General features: G+C 45.3%; 1 protein-coding gene across 6 annotated transcripts in view; it reads left to right on the forward strand.

Moving 5' to 3' along the window:
• The window catches only part of YEATS2 (YEATS domain containing 2), a 120,662-nt gene that overhangs the window by 95,267 nt on the left and 3,093 nt on the right, over window positions 1–22,302 (forward strand). For 4 of the 6 annotated variants that reach the window (XM_070072402.2, XM_070072401.2, XM_008266625.5 and 1 more), the window contains 11 exons: window positions 1,014–1,190; window positions 4,139–4,322; window positions 12,307–12,435; window positions 12,949–13,047; window positions 15,114–15,216; window positions 16,139–16,212; window positions 17,573–17,652; window positions 18,256–18,457; window positions 19,842–20,068; window positions 20,814–20,888; window positions 22,136–22,209. In XM_070072402.2, coding sequence (XP_069928503.1) covers window positions 1,014–1,190; window positions 4,139–4,322; window positions 12,307–12,435; window positions 12,949–13,047; window positions 15,114–15,216; window positions 16,139–16,212; window positions 17,573–17,652; window positions 18,256–18,457; window positions 19,842–20,068; window positions 20,814–20,888; window positions 22,136–22,209 — 1,424 coding nt within the window. Of the gene's footprint in view, window positions 1–1,013; window positions 1,191–4,138; window positions 4,323–12,306; window positions 12,436–12,948; window positions 13,048–15,113; window positions 15,217–16,138; window positions 16,213–17,572; window positions 17,653–18,255; window positions 18,458–19,841; window positions 20,069–20,813; window positions 20,889–22,135; window positions 22,210–22,302 lie in introns of those variants that run through there. The other 2 variants (XR_016233195.1, XR_016233194.1) reach the window with 1 other exon arrangement.

Raw genomic sequence — 22,302 nt, forward strand, 5'->3', positions numbered from 1 at the left:
GTTCCTGGTGCTCAGTAATGGACTCTTAGAGACCGACAGATGACACTTACTGTGGAATATGTTAATTTCTGTATTTTTTGCAAATATTTTATTGCAACATAGCCCCACCTATTTCATACTGTAATAGCAGAGTTGAGAAGTTGCACTGAAGATTCTGTGGTGTGGAGCTGGCACTGTGGTGTAGTGGGTAAAGCCGCCTCCTGCAGTGCTGGCATCCCATGTGGGCTCCGGTTCAAGTCCTAGCTTCTCAACTTCCGATCCGGCTCTCTGCTATCGGCTGGGAAAGCAGGAGATGGTCCAAAGTCCTTGGGCCCCTGCAGCAGCGTGGGAGACCCAGAAGAAGTTCTTGGCTCCTGACTTTAGATAGGCACAGTTCCAGCTGTTGTGGCCAATTGGAGAGTGAACCAGTAGATGGAAGACCGACCTCTCTCTCTGCATCTCCTTCTCTGTGTAACTCTGACTTTCAAGTAAATAAATAAATCTTTAAAAAAAAAAGGTTTCTGTGGTGTGCAAAGCAAAAAATGCTTGTGACATTTACAAAAGAGTTTGCAGAGATTTGATTTAGACTGCTCTGACAGTTGTTGGGTGGTTCTCTAGTACTAAAATGCCACGCCAGCACCTAGCCAAGAACACTATTAACTTGCCCTCTTAAATCTGGTCCTGTCTGGATTTGAATTTCATGTTTAAATATTATATATACATTTGAGAGCACTGTGGATTCAACTGCTTTAAAAACAAATGGCCTGTTTCTTTGAAGACCCTGCTGCCAAGTAGTAATTTTCAGTGCGTTCAGATACTTGCTCTGTATGAGTATTGGGGGTAAAGGAACATGAGTAGGTTAAAGATCATGGAATTTAGAGCTGGTTAGAAAGGTGCATAAATGCCTAACACCTCATATAGTTTTTATTAATAAAAATTTCTTGGATAACCTCTGGTTTTGGGGACATAACTTCAATGTAGATGAGGAATAAATTATGCCTGTTAATTAACTTCTATCCGTTTTGTTTCTGCAGGCAGCTCCTGGGGGACAGGCATCTCTAATGAAAATATCTGATAGTACCTTGAAGTCTGTGCCCGCTGCCTCACAACTCTCCAAGCCTGGAACCACGATGCTCAGAGTAGCAGGAGGAGTCATCACAGCTGCTGCCTCCCCAGCCATGGCCCTGTCAGCAAATGGTCCTGCACAGCAGGCAAGTTTTACATAACTGTTGAAAATCATCACGAAACATGAAAGTACCTGCTATAAAGAAGGCCTTTTTAAAAAAACTGAAATGTTGCTCCTTTTTAAAAATTGGAAAATTCACATAGTGTAAAATCCACCATTTTATAATGTACACTTCAGTGGTTTGTATTATATTCACAGAGTGGCGCAGCTATCATTATCATCATCTAGAGACCCCATACCTGTTAGCAGTCATTCCCCAGTTATCTCTTCTGTCAGCCATAGGCAACCACTCATCTTTCTTTGTGAATTTGCTTATTCTGAACATTTCATATAAATATGCAGCAGTAGCCTTTTATGTCTGATTTCTTTTTCTTCAAATTACATTTTCAAGGTTTTGTCCATGTTGTAACAATCGTTAATAATGCCAGTCCTTTTTACAACTGAATGTTAGTTGGATTTATAGATATACCACAGTTTGTTTATCCATTTATTAGTTGATAGACATCTAGGTTATTTTCTACTTTTTGGTTTATGAATAATGCTTCTAGGAATATGTATATACAAGTCTTTGTATAAACATATGTTTTCATTTCACTTGGCTGTATACCTAAGAATGAAGTTTCTGAATCGTATGGTAACTCTTTGTTTAGCATTTGAGGAACTACCAAACTCATCCCAAATGACTGCACAGTTTAGATTTCCATCAGCCATGTACAAACTTCCCTCCCTCCTTCTGGATATGCAGTGGTATCTTGTTATAGGTGTTGTTTGTTTTAAGGAATCATTGTTAAATGTGTGGCATATTTTCTGAATTTATGGATTGTGGTCTCATTTTTTAATGTAGTTTTCTTTTTTATGTTTGTGGTTTCTCTTTTCCTTTAATCTTTACTTTCACTTTTAAAGTTTTATTTGATCTTCCATCCAAGCAAGATGTGGGCTGTGTTGAAGCCAGGAGCTCAGAACTCAATCCGGGTCTCCAGCATGGATAGCAGAGACCCAAATAACTTGAGTTTCCTAGTATGCACGTTAGCAGGGAACTAGATCAGAAGCAGAAGAACTGATACCAGACCAGGCACAGGAATCCAGGCAGCATCTTAACTACTGTGCCAGATGCCCGCCCTCTCTTTGTGGTTTTGGTTTGCAGTTCCCTAACAGCTGATGATACTGAGCATCTTTCCATGTCCTTATGGTCCATTTGCATATCTTTGAAGAAACGTCCATTCAGATCCTTTGCCCATTTTCACTGGACTCTTTATTATTGAATTATAGGAGATCTTATAGCAGTTTGTAAAAATTTTCTCCTACTGTGAGTTGTCATTTCACTTTTTTTGATGGTATCCTTTGAAACACAGAAGTTTGGTTTTGTTTTTTTGAAGGAGTTACAGAGAGAGAGGGAAAGACAGAGAGAAAGATTTTGTTTGTATCCACTGGTTCACTCTCAAAATGGCTGTAATGGCCAGGGCTGGGCCAGGCCAAAGCCAGAAGCCAGGCCCCATAGCTTCATCTGGGTCTTCCACATGTGTGCAGGGGCCCAACATATCTTCAGCTGCTTTCTAGGCACATTAGCAGGGAGCAGGATCGGAAGTGGAACAGCCAGGACTTGAATTGTAGATGGCACGTAACCCATTGTGCCAAAGTGCTGGCCCCGAAACACAAAAGGGGTTTTGTTTTTTTTTTTTTTTTTAAAGATTTTATTTATTTGAGAAGCAGAGTTACAGACAGAGAGAGAGGCAGAGACAAAGGTCTTCCATCCACTGATTCACTCCCCAAACCACAATGGCTGAAGCTGGACCAATCTGAAGCCAGGAGCCAGGAGCCAGGAGCTCTTCAAGTCTCCCAAGTAGGAGCCCAAGCACTTGGCTGTCTTCCACTGCTTTCCCAGGCCATAAACAGAGAGCTGGATCAGAAGAGCAGCAGCCAGAACACAAACCAGTACTCATATGGGATGCCAGCACTGCAGGCAGAGGCTTAGCCCATTACACCACAGCGCTGGCCCCAAAAGTTTTAATTTTAATGAAGTCCAATTTACTTCTTTTTCTTTTATTGTTCTCATGGTGTGGTATCTAAGAATACAAGATTATAACATTTAAGCCTACATTTTCTTCTGAGATTTGTATAGTTTTATATCTTACATGTAGGGCTTTGGTTCATTTTTCATTAATTTTTGCTCATGATATAAGTTGGAGGCCACACTGATTATGTATGTAACCAGTTGGTCCAGCAGCATTTGTTGAAGGTTATTTCCCCTCTGGGTCATCTTGGAGCTCAGGGAATTTTATGATCTGACTTTGCTTATTTCTGAAGCTTCATTTCCTAACTGCTTTGGTCACTAGTCATATACTTTGCAAATCCTTGAACACAATGATTTTTCCACGCCCTTCTGGCTCTCTGTACCCTCTCTGCCAAGAAACACTCTTAATATTTCTCTCTTTCTCTGGAAGATTCTGAAGCTCTTCCCTGTGCCCTCCGTTCCCATCTAGAGACAGAAGCAGTGACTTTGTTCTCAGCTGCACATTTTGGGGACTGTTTCCTCCTCGATGGCTTTTGTCTCTGAGCCCTAGCATTCCAGACTATGCCTGCCATGTGGTAGATGTTTGTTGAATGAAGTGACAGACTTAAAACATTTATGTGAGTTCTCAGTACAGCCCATTTTATCTCATTTTTACGTTCAGAGAATCTGTCTTCCTTCTTTTTTAGTGTTGACACAGCCTTTTATAAAGTGAGACAATAGGTGGTGAATTTTTTTTAATTGGTTACCTTATGAATATTTCTTTGTATGTAAATTTTTAAACTTTCCTAGTTCATAAAATCTAAAAGTACAGAAACCACAGTCATTTTTAAATGGTATGACATTTAGTAGATAGATAATAACAACTAATAGGTAATATTACTGAGTGCTATGTGGGAGTCATTGTTCTAATTACATTACACTGCTTTCTTACTGTCTTTATTTGTGGCCTCGTGGGTGAGCAGGCGGAAGGAACAGCTCCAGGTTCGTCAGCTTCTATCAGTTCTGTAATGAAAACATCTGGGCAGCAGCAGGTGTGTGTGAGCCAGGCGACTGTGGGAACCTGCAAGGCTACCACCCCCACCGTCGTCAGTGCCACATCCCTGGTGTCTACACCAAACCCCATCTCTGGGAAAGCCACAGTATCGGGTCAGTTGTATCATGATATTATTTTTCTCTCTTTTTCTCTTTGAGCTAGAGTATTTTTGAAGGATATTACATAATATTTGGTATAATAAATTATTAACAAATAATTTAGCAACATTTTTTCATAAAGCTGCTTTTTAGGTAAATTATTGTTGTTTAAAAGATTCATTTATTTATTTGAAAGAATTACAGAGAGGAGGGAGAAACAAGAGAGAGATCTTCTTGTGATTCACTCCCTAGGTGGCTGCAACGGCCAGGCCAAAGCCAGGAACCAGGAGCTTTTTCTGGGTCTCCCAAGTGGATACAGGGGCCCAAGCACTTGGCCCATCCTCTGCTGCTTTCCCAAGCCCCTTAGCAGTAAGCTAGATGGGAAGTGGAGCAGCTGGGACTTAAGATGACACCCATATGAAATGCCGGCACTGCAGATAGTGGCTTAACCCCTGTGCCACAGCACTAGCCTCAAATTGTTATTTATAATCTATATAAAGTTTTAAGCTGGAGACCTCAAATTTATCATTTAAAAGTTATTTCTCAGAGGCAGGCGTTCTGCATATCAGTCAAGATGCTGCTTGGGATGCTTGTATCCAATACCAGGGTGCTTGGGTTGGAGTCACCGCTCCTCTGCTTCTGACTTCAGCTTCCTGCAAATGTGCACCCTGGGAGGCAGCAGGTGACAGCTCAAGTATTTGAGTCCCTGCAACCCATATAGGATCCCCAGAATGAGTTCCCAGGTTCTGGGTTTGGCCTGGCCCAATCTCTGCTGCTTCAGGCATTAGGGGAGTGAACCGGTGTATGAAAAATCTCTGTGTGTGTCTGTCTCTCTGCCTTTCAAATAAATAATTTTTTTAATTGTTAGTAATTTTTCAGTGATACAATAAACTGTGGCCACTGGCACCCTATTGCTGTTGTCATAATTTGTGGACAGATGAGAGTCTGTTCTCCATAGGAAACAAACAACTCCCTCCTTTCCTTCCTTCCTCCCTCCCTCCGTTTCTTCTATCTTCCCTTCCCTTCCCTTCCCCTTCTTCCTTAACAGTTTTGAATGGAATTCATAAAACATACCATATGTTTCTTTGCTTTCAAAAGATATACATGAACCTTGATGACTCCAAATCATGATCTTTTTAGAAAAGATTTATTTGTTTATTTGAAAGCCAGAGCAACAGACTGGGAGGGACAGAAATCTTCCATCCATTGTCTCCACAGGGCTGGGCCAGGCAGAAGCCAGGAGCCAGGAACTCCATCCTGATCTCCCAAAAGGCTAGCAGCAGCTCAAGTACTGGGGCCATTTTCTGCTGCCTTCCCAGGCACGTTAGCAGAGAGCTGGATAGGAAGTAGAGCAGCTAGAACTTGAACTGATGCTGTGATACGGGATGCCAACATTGTAAGCAGTGGCTAACCTTACACTGTGCCTTGAGACCGGCCCCTTGCTCAAGTCATGATTTTTTTTTTTTTTTTTTGAAGATTTTATTTATTTATTTGAGAGGCAGAGTTACAAGGAGAGGCAGAGACAGACAGACAGATCTTCCATCCACTGTTTGACTCCCCAAATGGCTGCAATGGCAGGAGCTATCCCAGTCCAAAGCCAGGAGCTTCTTCTGGTCTCCCACATGGTTGCAGAGGCCCAAGCAGTTGGGCTATCTTCCCAGGCCATAAGCAGAGAGCTGGATCAGAAGAGGAGCAGCGAGGACATGAACTGGCGCCTGTATGGGATGCTGGTGCTGCAGGCAGAGGTTTAGCCTAATACACTACACTGCCTGTCCCAAGTCATGGTTTTTAACACGGTAGTGTTAGAGAGTGATATCCTTGGTCCGGCAAGATACACATGGCAGGCACTTCAAAGAGGTCATGAGGGCCGGTGCCGTGGCTCACTAGGCTAATCCTCCGCCTTGCAGCGCCAGCACACCGGGTTCTAGTCCCGGTTGGGGCGCCGGATTCTGTCCCGGTTGCCCCTCTTCCAGGCCAGCTCTCTGCTGTGGCCCAGGAGTGCAGTGGAGGATGGTCCAAGTGCTTGGGCCCTGCACCCCATGGGAGACCAGGAGAAGCACCTGGCTCCTGCCTTCGGATCAGCGCGGTGTGCCGGCTGCAGTGTGCCGGCTGAGGTGGCCATTGGAGGGTAAACCAATGGCAAAGGAAGACCTTTCTCTCTGTCTCTCTCTCACTGTCCACTCTGCCTGTCAAAAAAAAAAAAAAAAAAAAAAAAAGAGGTCATGAAAATGGAATTAAAGGATAAGTTCAGGGGCCGGTACTGTGGCATAGCAGGTAAAGCCACTGCCTGCAGTGCCAGCATTCCATGTGGGTGCCGGTTCAAGTCCCAGCTGCTCCACTTCTGATCCAGCTCTCTGCTATGGCCTGGGAAAGCAATAGAAAATGGCCTAAGTCTTTGGGTTCCTGAACCTGCGTGGGAGACATGGAGGAAGCTCCTGGCTTTGGATCAGCCCAGCTCTGGCCATTGTGGCCATTTGGGGAGTAAACCAGCAGATGGAAGACTTCTCTCTCTGTCTCTTTGCCTCTGCCTCTCTGTAACTCTCTGCCTTTCAAATAAATAAATCTTTATCTAAAAATAAAAGGTTCATGGATTTTGAAATCATTTTTTTGTTTGTTTGTTTTGAGAAATAGACAGTTGGAGAGAATACTCCCATCTGCTGGTTAACTCCCCAGATCATAATGGCCCCAGGCTGGTGGCCAGAGCCCAAAAATGCAGGTCTCCCATATGAGTGGCAGGGACACTACTACCCAAGCCATCACAACTATCTTCCTGGGTACACATTAGCAGCAAGCTGGAATTGGGAGCATAGCCAAGATGGGATGTATGTTTTAATTACATTTTTCATGAACTTTTTGAAGTACCCTCATGTGATAGCTTTGCTCCCACACTAAATGCCCCCATAAAAGTATCCCTGTTACTTCTTTGAATAATAGCATAAGTCTTGAGGCCAGATTGCCCTGGTTGAAGTTACTTGCTTCAGTTTCCTGCCTATAAAATGAAGTTGATAATTGTCGTATTGCCCTCATAAAGTTGAAAGGTTTCAGCATACAGATGTATAGAACACTGGCTGGCATATAAAGGCCATTGTATAAATAAATGCTGCCATAATCTTGTCAATGTCATCATTCTTTTGTTGCTCCTTAATCCTTATTTGCAATTCTAAAATTCAAAACACTGTGAAAACCGAAAGTTTTATATTCCATAACTAATTTTAGCACACAACAGCTTATTTATACCACCTAATATAAATATTTCTGTAGTTTCGCCACAGAAATACTGATGTGTTGGATTACATCATGTTGTCCCAGATATGAGGGGGACTGATATAATATATATGGTTTTGTTTTTCTACAATTCAGTATAGACAGATACTTCTGTCAAATACTGCAGAAGTGTCACAGCAATGTCACACTGTTCCATAGTTTTCTAAACATTCTTAATTTCTGTGTTATCTTGTTGCAGATTGATAACAACCAGTTCACCAGCTGGCACTGGTCTACAAAAAAAACTGAGTATCACTAAGAGAAAGACACACACACACACACACACACACGTACATATATCTTTCTTTGAGAGACCATGGATGTTGTTATCACTACATTCTGTACATGGCTCCAAAACAGCCCTTGTATCTTGTGTGCTTTCTGGATGGAGAACGGAAGATTAAGGCTAATTATATTTTTGCCGTCATTCCCATCTCCCATTTTCTAGTACAGGGAGGTCTTGTTTCTACTGAATGTTTTGTTGGCGGCCTTTTGTTAGGCCTTGAGTAGTAATTGTAGAGACATGAGGAATTGTTATTGTAATTATTGAGTGCCTTCCCCTGCTGCTTTTTTTTGATCAAATTTTTAATGCAATTTAAATGAAATTTCCTTGCTGTCAGTTCTGGTTTCCTAAAATGCTGTTGATGAAGCTTTCTATATAATTTCATAAAAGAATTAAGCTATTTCCTACTGATTACCAGCACTTTAAAAAATTTTTTGTGCAATTATAAACTTTGAAATAGGGTCATCATTGTGATGGAAACAGAGTGAGCAAGGGAGAGAGAAAACAGATGAGGCAGAATGTGTAGGCCTTTATAGGTGATTTTAAGAACTCAACTTTTTCTAGGGCTGGGCAGGGGAGCCAGTGTAGGGTTTAAGCTATGGAGTAGCATGTTTTGCTTTGAAAAGGAATGGCATCCATGGATACAAACTGTGGGGTGCCAAGTGGAAGCTTGGAGTAGACTACAAAAGAAACTCAGTGATGTGTCAGGAAACTTCCAGCAGACTGAAAGGAAGCAGAACATAGTGAGAAGAAAAGATCCAAGAAATAGAAACAAAAAACTTCCCAGATTTCAGGGCATGAACTTCCACATTTAAAAAATAGTATCCAAACACAGCGAATGGAAACGACCTACCTCCAGGTGCTATTTGTTCAGGAAATCACGTCACTAGGGACAAGAGCTCTTAAACGCTGTCAGAAAGAGAAATTTCCAGAAATTACATTATCTTTGAACTTTTCAGTAGCAGTGCAAGAAGCTAAGCACACTGTTTTTTGGGGGAGGAACACTTTTATCATTCTAGAAAAGCAATCAGCAAATCTACAGAGCATACTGAATGGTAAAATACTGCAGTGGGAGTTCACAGGCTGTAGTGAACTGCAGGGTATTCAGAGAGCTTGAGGCAAGGGGAAGTTTGTGTTGTTTTATGTTTTAAGATTATTTGAAAGGCAAAGTGACGGAGAGAGACAGAGAGATCTTCCATCTGCTGGTTCACTCCCCAAATGGTCCTAACAGTCAGGCCATAGCCAGAAACCACGAACTCCCTTCTGGTCTCCCCATGGGACACAGGGGCCCAAGTACTTGGGCCAACACCCATTGCCTTCTCAGGTGCATTAACAGGGAGCTGGATTGAAAATGGAACAGCCAAGATTCAAACTGGCATTCCAGGATTCCAGGATGCCGTGTCACAAGGAGCAGTTTAACCTGCTGCGTGCTACACCAGCCCCAAGGGGAGATTTTTAAAGGCAGACCCAGGCTTACATCAGATATTGTGAAGCAGTAATCTTTGCCCACAATGATTAATAACCAGGGTGACAGTAGTTCTAGTTGAACAGACAGTTGCTGGGCAGATGTCAGTGTAGAGATGCTTTTTATATTTAAAAAAAAAAAAAAAAAAAAAAAGGCCTTTCTGCAAGCATGCGATTCTGCCGGAGTCATTTGTGATAGTCACTGTCAGGCAGTCATGCGTGAGAGCCCTTCATATCCTCCCAGCTTTATGTAATTTTTATTAGGATTAACCACGAGAGTGACAACTTTCTTACTTTTTTTTTTTTTTCAAGATTTATTTATTTAATTGAAAGGCCGAGTTACAGAAAGGAAGAGGCAGAGGCAGAGAGAGATCTATCCATTGGTTCACTCCCCAGATGGTCACAACAGCTGGGTCTGCGCCAGGCAGAATCCAGAAGTCAGGAGCCAGGAACTGCTTCTGGGCTTCCCACGTGGGTGCAGGGGCCCAAGCACTTGGACTATCTTCCGCTGTTTTCCCAGGCACATTGGCAGAGAGCTGTATTCGAAGTGGAGCAGCCAGGACTCGGACTGGCGCCCATATGGGATGATGGTGTCTCAGGCAGAGCCTTAACCCACTATGCCACATCACCAGCCCTTTTCACACTTTCAAGTTAGAATTCTTCAGTCAGGGAAATCATTACTGAGTGAGGATAGAAAGATTTTTTTGACGGGCAGAGTTTCAGATGTGTTTCCTGTGCACCCTATCCAAAGATACTACTGAATTGTATGTGTTACAAAAAGTAAAGAAGTGTAACTCAAGAAAAAAGAAAGCAAGCAGAAGATTCGATGTAGAAGGAAGGTAAAGGGAGTTCCTAGGGTAACAGAGAAAGGACAGTCTTACGATAAGAACTTTGTGGCAGGCCTAGAAAGCAAGGTCAGAGTAGGTCAGAGATACCTTATCTAAAGCAAGCCTGCGGGCAGCGCTGTGGCGTAGCAGGGAAAGCTGCCGCCTGTGCAGGCATCCCATATGGGCGCCGGTTCGAGTCCCAGCTGCTCCACTTCCGATCCAGCTTTCTGCTATGGCCTGGGAAAGCAGTAGAGGATGGCGCAAGTCCTTGGGCCCCTGCACCCATGTGGGAGACCTGGAAGAAGCTCCTGGCTCCTGGCTTTGGATTGGTGCAGCTCCGTCTGGCCAACTGGGGAATGAACCAGCAAGTGGAAGACCTCTCTCTCTCTCTCTCTTTTTTTTCCCCTCCTTCTCTCTCTCTCTAACTCTGACTTTCAAATAAATAAATAAATATTAAAAAAAAAAAAAACCAAGCCTGTAAGTTGTGTGGGAGAAAGAAAACTAAGCAAATGAAAGGAGGGAAGTTGCTAACCTCAGAAGATAAAATATAATCATACTATACTGCTTTACAGAGAACAATTCTGGGTTATACAGAAAAGACAATATAAGTGCCTTAAAAGGCTCATCTACTCCAGTAAGACAGAGATGAATGGATCAAGGCCTGCAACATCAGTATTCTTTTAAGCCTTTTATACTTTCATGTACAATTGAATAGCATATAATATTCTGATAAAAAGAATTTTTAATATGTGAAAAAACCAAGTTGCTCTGTTTCATAAAGGCATGTCTCAGCAAATACTTAACTAACTTGACTGATTTAATATTCCCCTGTTCCAAGGAAAGATCTTGTTTACTTAAGGTCATGTTCTAATAACTTAAATAAAATTTTAAAATTTAAAAAGTCGTGTTCTAGAAAATATTTTTTATGAACCAATTGCTTTCCAGTACCTCAAGGTACCTGCTGTTTTAGTAGTTGTTATGTTTTAACATGTTTGTATTGTTGGTATCATATGTGCTCTTCCACAGTGGGACCCTTTGTGATTTTGTTATTGGCCCTCTGCCTAGACTAATTTTGTAATACAAATGGAAGTTTGGAATTAAAATAAAGTGAGAGAGACTGACCCTTTTTATATATATATACATATATATATATATATATATATATATATATATATATATATAAAAGAATAGAGAGCATCTGATGTTTGAAGTATAAGGACCACACAGAGGTAGGAAATTGTAAGGTAAAATATGAATCACTTTGAAGTGTTGGATATGTAGCAACACTGTGGCGGTACAGACAGGTTGGGACCAGAGTAAAATGAGCCCTGAATGCTTTGAGCTAGTTTCAGAAGTATTCTTCTGGCCGTGGGGAGCCAGGATAAATTTTTAAATAGTAGAGTGACAGTTTTCCATATCAAAATACAAAATTTTTTATCATTTGTCTATATCACAGCTATGTGCAGAACAAATTGTCATAGAAAACACATGGAAAAGAACTATCTCAAAATGTTAGTATTGATTATCTTTGCAGTAGGACTTTGGGTGATGTTTTCCTCTTTTCTCTGAGTCCTACTTTTTCCTCAGTTTCTGTGTCACTTTTATTATTGTGGGTTTAGAACACTTTTTTATAGTGTTACATATTGTTTATTTTAGCTTTTTAAACAAGATTTATGTATTTGAAAGGCAGAGCAACAGAGAGATGGTACACAGAGAGAAATAGTTTTCAAATGGCCACAATGGCAAAGGACTAGGCCAGGCCAAAGCCAGGAGCCAGGAACTCCATCCAGGTGTCCCAAATGGGTGGCAGGGGCCCAATTACCTGTGCCATCTTCTGCTGCTTTCCCAGGAACAGTAGAAGGGAGCTAGATTGGAAGCAGAGCTGCAGGAATCAAACCGGCAATCCACTATGGTAGCTTAACCTGACGAAACACAACACCAGCCCCTCTAAGGACATTTTAAAAATAAATCATGTTGTCACATCAGTGATCCATTGTGAAATCTATAGCTCCTGGTTACCTCATGCTTCCAGGTTTTTATTTATTAAAAAGGTCAATGTTTAGAAACTTCGCCTGTGAGAAAATATGAGTAACAAAGTGGGCAGAAAACTTTCAGAAAGCATCTGATCTTCAACTTGGTCTTGTCTTCCAACTTCGTCTAGGGTTGTTGAAGATTCACTCCAGCCAGTCCAATCCCCAGCAGGCTGTCCTGACGATTCCTAGCCAGCTCAAACCACTCAGTGTAAACACATCTGGAGGCGTGCAGACTATTCTGATGCCTGTGAATAAAGGTAAGTCCTCATCCACGGGCCTGCCATGCTGTGGTCGTCCCTAGGTCCATCTGGGGAGGAAATGCCATATGCTGTCTAGTGCGTGCTCTTACCTGTAAATCCTGCCTTCAGCACTGTGGTGCTTTAAGACATGTTGAACCCTGTGTTACCAGTTCCAGGGCAGAAAGTAAAGGCCAGACAGTCCATTGATTTCTAAATAGCTGCTTATTTCTGAAGTTGAGTCGAGGGGAAACAGTTTAAGCACTGATGAGAGTTTGGGTTCATTGGATTTTATTTTCTTAGTTTGGTGACAATTCCCTGTTTACACAGTTCAGGATACAACTGTTACCCTAGTATTAAGACTAACAGCACAGAGCATCAGATCTGTTTTTTAAAAAGAACCTTTCTGTTCCTGCTCTGCGGTTGTATGGGTACTGTCAGTCTCATCTAGGGCTGTCACTTGGGAGTTAGATTTTCCTCGTTAAAAATAATTTCTTTAATTGTTACATCCCCCTCCTTTTTTTTCCCCTTCAGTGGTTCAGTCATTTTCTACCAACAAGTCACCTACCATTCTGCCTATAGCTGCACCAACTCCAGTCGTCCCCAGCTCTGCTCCAGCAGCTGTGGCAAAAGGTATGTAGGATCGCACAGTACTTTTGTCTAGAAGTTTTGTGCAGGATGCTGTTGTAGTCTGAGTTCTTTGAATTTTCAACATCCATCCATCAATCCCTTGGCAAATATCTTATTTATTTGAAAGAGTTACACAGAGAGAGAAGAGGAGGCAGAGAGAGAGAGGTCTTCCATCTGCTGGTTTACTCCCCAATTGGCCACAATGGCTGGAGCTGCGCCAATCCGAAGCCAGGAGCTTCTTCTGGGTCTCCCACGCGGATACAGGGGCCCAAGGACTTGGGCCATCTTCTGCTTTCCCAGGTCATAGCAGAGAGCTGGATTGGAAGTGGAGCATCTGGGATTGAACCAGCACCCATATGGGATGCCTGCACTGCAGGCAGTGGCTTTACCCGCAGCGCCACAGCACCTGCCCCCAGGAGTGGGAGGTGAAGGGTTTTGTCAGAGAAAGGGAACAGTGGAGACAAACTCAGGGCTTGTTGGGGAAGTAGACCAATTAGAGGGATTGATTTCAGAAGTATAGTTGTGTGGTACGGAGCTCTAGGCAGGGGCCAGATTTCTGTCTGTGGGGGACCTTCCTGACCACATATCAAGATCACGCAGGATGTTAATCCTCTGCCTGCAGTGCCAGCATCCCATATGGTGCCGGTTTGAGTCCCAGCTGCTCCTCTTATGATCCAGCTTTCTGCTGTGACCTGGGAAAGAATGGCCCAGCTCCTTGGGCCCCTGTACCCACGTGGGAGACCCAGAAGAAGCTCTGGCCGTTGTGGCCAGTTGGGGAGTGAACCAGTGCATGGAAGATCTCTGTCTCTCTGCCTCTCCTTCTCTCTCCGTGTAACTCTGACTTTCAAATAAATAAATAATTTTTTTAAAAAAAGAAAGATTCCATCTACTGGTTCACTCCCCAAGTGACCACAATTGCCAGGGCTAAGCCAGGTCAAAGCCAGGAGCAGGCACTTCATCTGGGTCTCATGTGGGTGGCAGGGGCCCAGGCACTTAGGCCATCTTCTGCTGCTTTTCCCAGGCTGTTAGCAGGGAGCTGAATCAGAAGTAGAACAACTGGGACTCGAAGCAGCACCTAATTGGGATGCTGGCTTTTCATGCAGTGGCTTTACCCACTATGCTACAACACCGGCCCCTACCCCAAGATATGTCTGGGTGACCTGGAACCAATCCCTCATAAATACCATGGGCCAATGTATTAAAAACCTGATGTGACCAGCTTGGAAATTTCCAAATACTATGGATCTGATTTTGGTTTTTCCTTGAGTTTCAGAACACTAAGACAGTGCTACAAGTTGATAGATTTAGCTGGAGAGAAGATAAGGAAAAGGTCATAACTAAATTTAGAACAAGCTGGTTGCCGGCGCCGCAGCTCACTAGGCTAATCCTCCACCTAGCGGCGCCGGCACACCGGGTTCTAGTCCCGGTCGGGGTGCCGGATTCTGTCCCGGTTGCCCCTCTTCCAGGCCAGCTCTCTGCTGTGGCCCAGGAAGGCAGTGGAGGATGGCCCAAGTGCTTGGGCCCTGCACCCCATGGGAGACGAGGAGAAGCACCTGGCTCCTGCCATCGGATCAGTGCGGTGCGCCCGCCGCAGCGTGACAGCCGTGACAGCCATTGGAGGGTGAACCAACGGCAAAAAGGAAGACCTTTCTCTCTCTCTCTCTCTCTCTTACTCTGTTACTATCCACTCTGCCTGTCCAAAAAGAAAAGAAAAGAATAATTAAAAGAGAACAAGCTGGCCTAGTATTTTAATATGGCATTGTTCAGGGATTGAAGGGTGCAGTATCCACATAGCATCATGTGTAGCCCTTTAAGAAATATCTAAAACACCATTTTATTGTCCCCTGCCTTGGCTTGTGCGTGGAGTTGCACCCACCCCAGCTAACAGCTCTTCCCTTGTCTGCAGACTGTGAGGGGTGGTGATTGGAGCCATCTCAGCCTCGTGGCTCCGTCCCTGCCGCAGCTGGAGCGGCAGTTTCTCACTGAGTGTCAGTGGAGCTTTGTTGCTGCTGCACGTGTCCTTCCCCCAGAACTCTGACAGCTCTCTCTTTGTTGCTCTTCCCTTGTAGTGAAGACTGAACCCGAAACACCTGGGCCCAGCTGCCTCTCACAGGAGGGTCAGACAGCAGTGAAAACAGAAGAAAGTTCTGAGCTGGGAAACTATGTCATTAAGTAATTACTTCAGTCCTTCCTAAAGGAGTTCTGCTTTGGGTGTTTGTGTGGTGCTTTGTAAAATCCCTGCCTGTAGCCAAGTGTGTGTGGAATTGAGCCCCTGGAGGGGGCACCGTCTGCCCTTCTGCATTGAGCAAGTGCATTGCTGCAAGGCTGAGGAGGAGGCTCCATTGTATAACTAGGTGTCCACGCAGCTACTACTTCAGGCCATGCAGGTTCACTGCCTTAAAAATGCCTCCGGGTATTTTCCAGTTTCAGAAAATCCCCTCTGGCAAGTACTTTGAACTGTCTAAACTGCTAAACACAGTGAATGGAAGCAGCTTCTGTAGCAACGACTGGAGGTATAAAGTACCCCAGCCTTGACACAGGCACTCATGTGCTAGCATTCCCTGCTGTAGCAGCAATTCCAATGCAGAAAGATTGCCTGGCTATTTAGTTGTCACACAGATAACATCAGATGTCTTATATTTGCATGTTTTGCCATTCCTAGGGTCTCATCTATTTAGCCTTGACGTTTTCTTTTTTAAGCATAGAACACTCTTGGTTTATAAAGAGGGCTCTGTGGAAGGAAAGGCATAACCAGTACAATGGTTTTAAATTATAGTTCCCTCAAAAAGGAGAAATACATAAACAGATAAATGTGTGTATATGTGTGTGTGTGTACACTTTAAAAGCTTGTGGAAGATCAAATTAAAATAGTTTATTTTGGTGCAGAAAATTTGAAGTTCATGCATATAGGGTATCTTTAAGAAGTTTATGAAAAATGTGTATTATAAAAAAACTACACATAGCTTTTGAATTTCACGAGGCCAAAATAAACATCTTTTACTTTCACTTTTCATGAACTTTTTGAAGTACCTTTGTATGGCTAGAAACTGCTATGTGTGTTTAATTTATGACCTTAATTTTCTTTCATCCTCAGGATAGACCATTTAGAGACTATCCAGCAACTCTTAACAGCAATAGTAAAGAAGATTCCATTAATCACTGCAAAAAGTAAGACAATTATACTGAATATGTGGATACGTTGTTTTGAAAGCTGGGAACTACTTAGGATAGTGAGTCGACTGAAATCACTTAGTATTGTAAATCAGTACTGATGTAGCTTTTACTTTACGAGGTGTTAGCTAGAGATACAGCTCATTTGTGAGGGTTTTTGAATTTACAGTCTCTTAGTCATCCAGTTAAGCTTTCATTGTTTTTGCTGTGTTTGATCTGTAGGAGTGTTTTACATTTATTTTTGCATGTAAATCATACATTTTGTATATAATTAAAACTGTGTTGGTTTTTAAAAGTTTATTAGTAAGGAAACAGTTAGCATCTCCCTACAGTGTACCAGCCCCAAGGCAGACTTGCCTCTTTCACTGTCTGACTTGATAAACGTCTCGTGTGTGATAAGTTTTGTCATTCTCCATTGTGCAGAGGAGAAAACCAAGGATAAGTAAGGTTAAATAACTTGCTCGGGATCACGCAGCTGTGGGTCCTAAGGCAGGATGCAACCCAGCTCTTCCTGCTTCCCAACTGTTAATCATTCCTCTGAGACTCAGTATCACTCGCTTGGTAGAAATGCATGGTTTTCAGGACCTCCCAAACTGAAGTCTGCCGTGTCAGTATTAGCAAGGTTGAATAATTTGGGCCGGAATCAACAGCCCTTCCAGTGGGTGCTTTGGTGTGTGTTCCTGGGCAAGGTCACCAGGGATGCTTACAGGGAAGGTGGGAAGCAGATAATCCTGTCACGTGCATGCATGGGGACATAAAACTAACAGGCCAAGTACAGACCACCCTGCTAGTTAGTTCCAACTGTAACAGCAGAGGAATGATCCTCGTTCCTTCGCAGTTGAAGTGTAGGAGGTCATCTTGAGGTAACTCGGAGTGAAATTTCAGTGACCGTTTTCTAGCCCGGCAGAACGAGATTCAGAAACACCTCTGTGTCTCTCTCTCTCTCTCTCTCTCGCATTTAGTTACAGAATATGAGAGCTAAGAGACCATTCAGAGACCACCTTTCCCCACTTTCATTGTGCAGCCGAGAAACCTGAAGCCCAGCCAGGAGCTGGGGCTCGCTCCAGGCCACTTAGGACGTTAGTGGCCAGGCCCGGCTCCTGGTGGAGTTGTGTTTCCATTGATTTCCGTGGCTTCGTGCAGTAGATCACCTTCCCTACCAGAGAAGTCAGCTTCCCAAGGGAGGGTGCTGGTTTGAGGCCACACAAGTGAGTTGTCTCTCTCCTAAGCAGAAGCCTCTCTGGGTTCTGCTGCATCTGAACGGCACGGTGGGAAACAAGTCCAGTCGAGGTCCGAGGGAACTGTAGGCCGTGTGTCACAGCAGCTCTCTTCAGGGTGCTGGGTGTGTGCATTCTAGGTGAAGATGCCAGCTGCTTTTCTGCAAAATCCGTGGAGCAGTATTATGGCTGGAACATCGGCAAAAGGAGAGCTGCCGAGGTAAGGCCCCCGCACAGGCCTTGCGGGGAGGAAGCCGGAACACCTGTGCCTCCCGGCCCCTCCTGAACCTGCACTGTGGAACGGTGGGGACACTTGGCAGCACAGGGTGCTAAAATATTGGTGGTAGAATATTTCCCTTAGTTAAAAACCTCACTCTTCAGGGCCAGCGCCGCGGCCCACTAGGCTAATCCTCCACCTGCGGCCCCGGCACCCCGGGTTCTAGTCCCGGTTGCTCCTCTTCCAGTCCAGCTCTCTGCTGTGGCCCAGGAAGGCAGTGGAGGATGGCCCAAGTGCTTGGGCCCTGCACCCACATGGGAGACCAGGAGGAGGCTCCTGGCTCCTGGCTTCAGATTGGCGCAATGCCAACCGTAGCGGTCATTTTTTAAAGACCAAACCTAGTCATCTCCATTTTACTTTATGCGCCAGTAGCAACTCTTTGACTTTGTTGTGGTTGTTTTTTAAAGACTGGGACTATCACAGATTTTTTTTCCTTAGGAAAAATTCTAATAAGTTAGCACAGTGATTTGCAGTTGTGTGATTCGCTTCTGTATGCAACTGTTAAGTTGAAGGACTGATTGTGGTCTAAAAATCCTCTTTTTTAAGTGGCAAAGAGCAATGACAATGCGAAAAGTCTTACAAGAAATACTGGAGAAGAATCCGAGATTTCACCACCTGACTCCTCTTAAAACCAAGCACATTGCTCACTGGTGTCGCTGCCATGGCTACACCCCACCAGACCCCGAGAGCCTGAGGCACGATGGGGACTCCATTGAGGACGTGCTGACCCAGATCGACAGTGAGCCTGGTGAGCTTGGCTAGAGTGCTCTGAGCCGCCCTGACAGCTGGTGGGCATTTGCTGTTGAGCACATTCAGGTGCCCACTGCTCCTTCCTTCTGTGGAGGTGGAGGGACTTGGGGACTTGGAGGGGCTGCCATGGAGAACAGGAGCCCCACCCCCACCCCGGGACTGCACAGTTCCCACAGAAGTGTTTGCACCCACATACTTCAGGTGTTGTAACCCTGGCAGGAATGTTCTGGTTTGTGCATCCAGTAGGCACACACTGTTTGTGAGTCACCGCCTCAGCACTATTTCTTCTTTCAAGGCTCCTAAGCCGCCTCCTTTTCTCCACACAGAAGTGGCTTCCCCTTCTTTTGTGACCTTGGGAATCCCCCTAGGCAGATCTGCCCTGTTTCTGGGAACACAGGGCTGTGTCTTCTGTGATGGCCTCTAGACCGAGCTAGGAGGTACGCCAGCTTGTGTTGGAGGGACATGTGAACAACCAACAGTTTCGCAGGTAAAAGGCTTTGAGTGTCTTAGGATAAACAGACAGCTAGTGCATGGTGGCAGGGGTAAGGGTGTTTTTAGGGAAAGGGAGGATCTGCGTTGCCTTGGAGAATGTGAAAGGTTGTCTTCTCCCTGCCTCTCAGTGTGAGGGAACCTGGAGCACAGAGCTGGGGCCTTGTGAGACGGGCTAAGTCCCGTTCACGAGAGCTTCTAGAGCCCCCCGCAGGGTGACCCCTCCTGTCTCTGATCTGAGGCTGGTCTTCGTGTCATTAGCATGAGGGTCTGCCTGCCTTACAGAGCAGAGGCTTTGCTGGTCCTCCACGTACACCAGGCTCTGTGGATTTGGTAGAGCCCTGTCAGGAAAACAGAGAAGGCCAGGAGCTGAGCACTCTGCCACCATCTTGCTGGGTGCTGTTACGCCCTCCTCATAACCTGTCGGGGGAGCAGCTGCTCCCGCTCTGCAGTGCGCACTCTGCTGGGCTCTGAGTCCCTTAACTGGGGACTTGGTGCACGGTGCGCCCTGGAGTGTCCACAGTGCTCTCTGAGCAGCAGGAAGATGGGTAATTCTGACTGTGCACTTCTGAAGTTGGCAGACTTGAAAGATGAAGAAAAGTCAGTTAGCACTGGTACTCAGGAGGTGGGATATGGCTGTCTTTTGGTGGTGGAAGCCAGAATCGTGTGCTGTGTGGTCTTAGATAGCAGTCTCCTCACATTTATCACACAGGATGGAAGATGCCTGTCTTGGCCCTTCTGTGCTTCATGAAGTCCTAGTTCTCACCATTGTAGATCCATAGCCTTTTAGAACTGGGTAGAAAGAAGGTGAGTCCCTAGATACTTCAGCAGAGTCCTTGCTCAGACTTCCCGTTGTCACCACGGCTGTCCTGAGACTGATGACCTCTCTTTAGAGTGCCCATCGTCATTCTCCTCTGCTGACAACCTCTGCCGCAAACTGGAGGACCTGCAGCAGTTTCAGAAGAGAGAGCCGGAGAACGAGGAGGAGGTGGACATCCTTACCCTCTCAGAGCCGCTGAAGACGAACATCAAAAAGGAGCACGAGGAGAAACAGGAGGAAATGAAATTCTACCTGCCACCAACGCCGGGGTCTGAGTTCATCGCCGACGTCGCACAGAAGGTAGGGGCAGAGGCCTGTGCTGGCGCTCAGTCGCCCGCCAGCTGTGGGTGCTGGCCTGCTAAACCGGATGTGCTCTAGGGCTCCCAGATGCCGCATCAGGGCCCTGGGGCGTGTGAAAAGGCTGCTTGCCGCACACAGACGTGAAGCAGCACCGGCCAGGCCATAGCCAGTTGCTTACTTTTCATCTCCTTTGCTGTTTTCTGCGTGGGGCAAAGCCCTTTTCCCTTGTGAGGCACGTCGCAGTCTTTTCCTGACGTTGCCCTAGCTCCCCTGTGCCCTGCCCATAGCGTCCACGTGGCATACACCAACCCTGCTACTCAGGAGGGAATGATTCATCCACTCCTGAGAAAACCCAGCGGCACCTGTGCCACTGCACCCAAGTGCCTGAAGTGAAAGAGAGTTTGCTGTCACTCGCAGGCTGAGGTGAAAAGTGCAGCAAGTGCTGCCTGATCCAGTCTTCCCTAGTGGTGACCCTGCTGTCAGAATTCACGGCAGATCCCAGCCAGTTCCCCTCACGAAGGAGATCTGGGAGTAAACAGAGTTGAGTAGCATTTTGAATAGCCAGAAGCAAGGGAAGACAAGCAGACATCTCTGTTTGGTGGAGCTTCCCTGAGCGTTTCATCTGCAGTGTTTGTGGGGCCCCTCCACTGACCAGCATGTCTGTGGGTGTGGAGAAGTCGGCCTGTTTGGTGAGAGGCTGTTCGCAGTAGACACGGGGCCTAGCAGCGCTGTTCTGCTTCTCCAGATTGGGATCGTCCTGCAGCCTGTGGAGCTCCACAAGAACGTGTACGCCTCGGTGCTGGAGGACATGCTCTTGAAGGTGGGTGCCCCCTGCTGCCGTGGCCGTCAGAACTAGGGCCGGCGTGGTGGGAGTCCAGGGTGTTATGAGTAAGGTACAAGTACCGAGAGAGGAACAGAGGTGACTTGCTTTTAAATTTCTCATCTTACTCAAGCTTTAAATTTCCTTTTTTCCCTTCTGATTTCTTATTTGAGAAAGAGAATGAGCCCCTTCTGTGCCTACAGCAGCCGAATCTACACTGGGACCAGAGCCAGGGGCCAGAAACTCCATGCAGGTGCCCCATGTGTATGGCAGGAACCCGTTTACTTGAGCCATCACCTTCCACTAGGGTGCACGTTAGGAGAGAGCTGGAGCCAGGAGTCAAACCTGGGCACTCTAATGTTGGAGGCAGGCATTTAACTACTATGCTACATGTTCACTCCCGCTACTGTTCTTTTTTTTTTTTTTTTTTTAAAGATTTATTTCAAAGTCAGAATTATAGAGAGAGAAGAAACAGAGAGATCTTCCATCCTCTGGTTCACTCTCCAAATGGCCAGGGCTGGGTCAGACTGAAGCCAGGAGCCAGGATCCTGGAGCTTCTTCTGGGTCTCCCACGTGGGTGCAGGGGCCCAAGCCACTGGGCTATCTTCTGCTACTTCCCAGGTGCATTAGTAGGGAGCTGTATCAGAAGGGGAGCAGCCAGGACTTAAACAAGCACCCACGTGGGATGCCGGTGGCTTAACCCAGTGTACCACAGTGTCCCTCCCCCTCCAACACACACGCACGATTTTTAAACATACTACCTATTTCTTCTGAGTATGGAGTCATCTATGAGAGTTTTTTGTTCATGTCACTCAAGATTTTTTTTGGTCCCATTTCAGGTGCTCTGTAAGAATTGTTCTGTAGTGAATGTCAGTGCTCTCACTGTGTTAGGAAATTACACACAGCCACAGCTGTGCCATGCCTTGGCAAGGGGCAGAAAAAGGCACCCATTCCTTACCCAGCCTGGTTTTTTTCCCTGGTAGATCTCTTCCCCCCATGTCAGGGATGCCTCTGTAACAACTCTCGCCTGTTTTCCTTAAGAACGTGTCTGGTTAATGAAAACCACCTCAAGTCCTCATTTCTCAGAATCAGTAGCCTCCATTTTTTTGTAGTCTGTTATTCCAGATCTTCCATTTTTGATGTTTAGATGCAGCTTTGAAAACACAGAGTGCGGGATGGGCTCACATGCACCCTCCCAGCTAGCGGTGAGTCGGCTGTGCCGAGAATAACAGCCTCTTTCCTCGCAGGCTACAGAGCAGCTGGTGAACGACATCCTGAGGCAGGCTCTGGCGGTTGGATACCAGACAGCATCTCACAACAGGTACTGTGACCTCGGGAGGCGGTGATGCGAGGTACAGATGTGAGGTTACGGATTATTTTCTCAGTTTAATCGCCCATGAAGATGTATTTAAAT

This window comes from Oryctolagus cuniculus, chromosome 4 (assembly GCF_051225735.1).
Source record: "Oryctolagus cuniculus isolate XC-2025 breed Fujian yellow rabbit chromosome 4, ASM5122573v1, whole genome shotgun sequence".
In the NCBI taxonomy this organism is placed as follows: Eukaryota; Metazoa; Chordata; class Mammalia; order Lagomorpha; family Leporidae; genus Oryctolagus; species Oryctolagus cuniculus.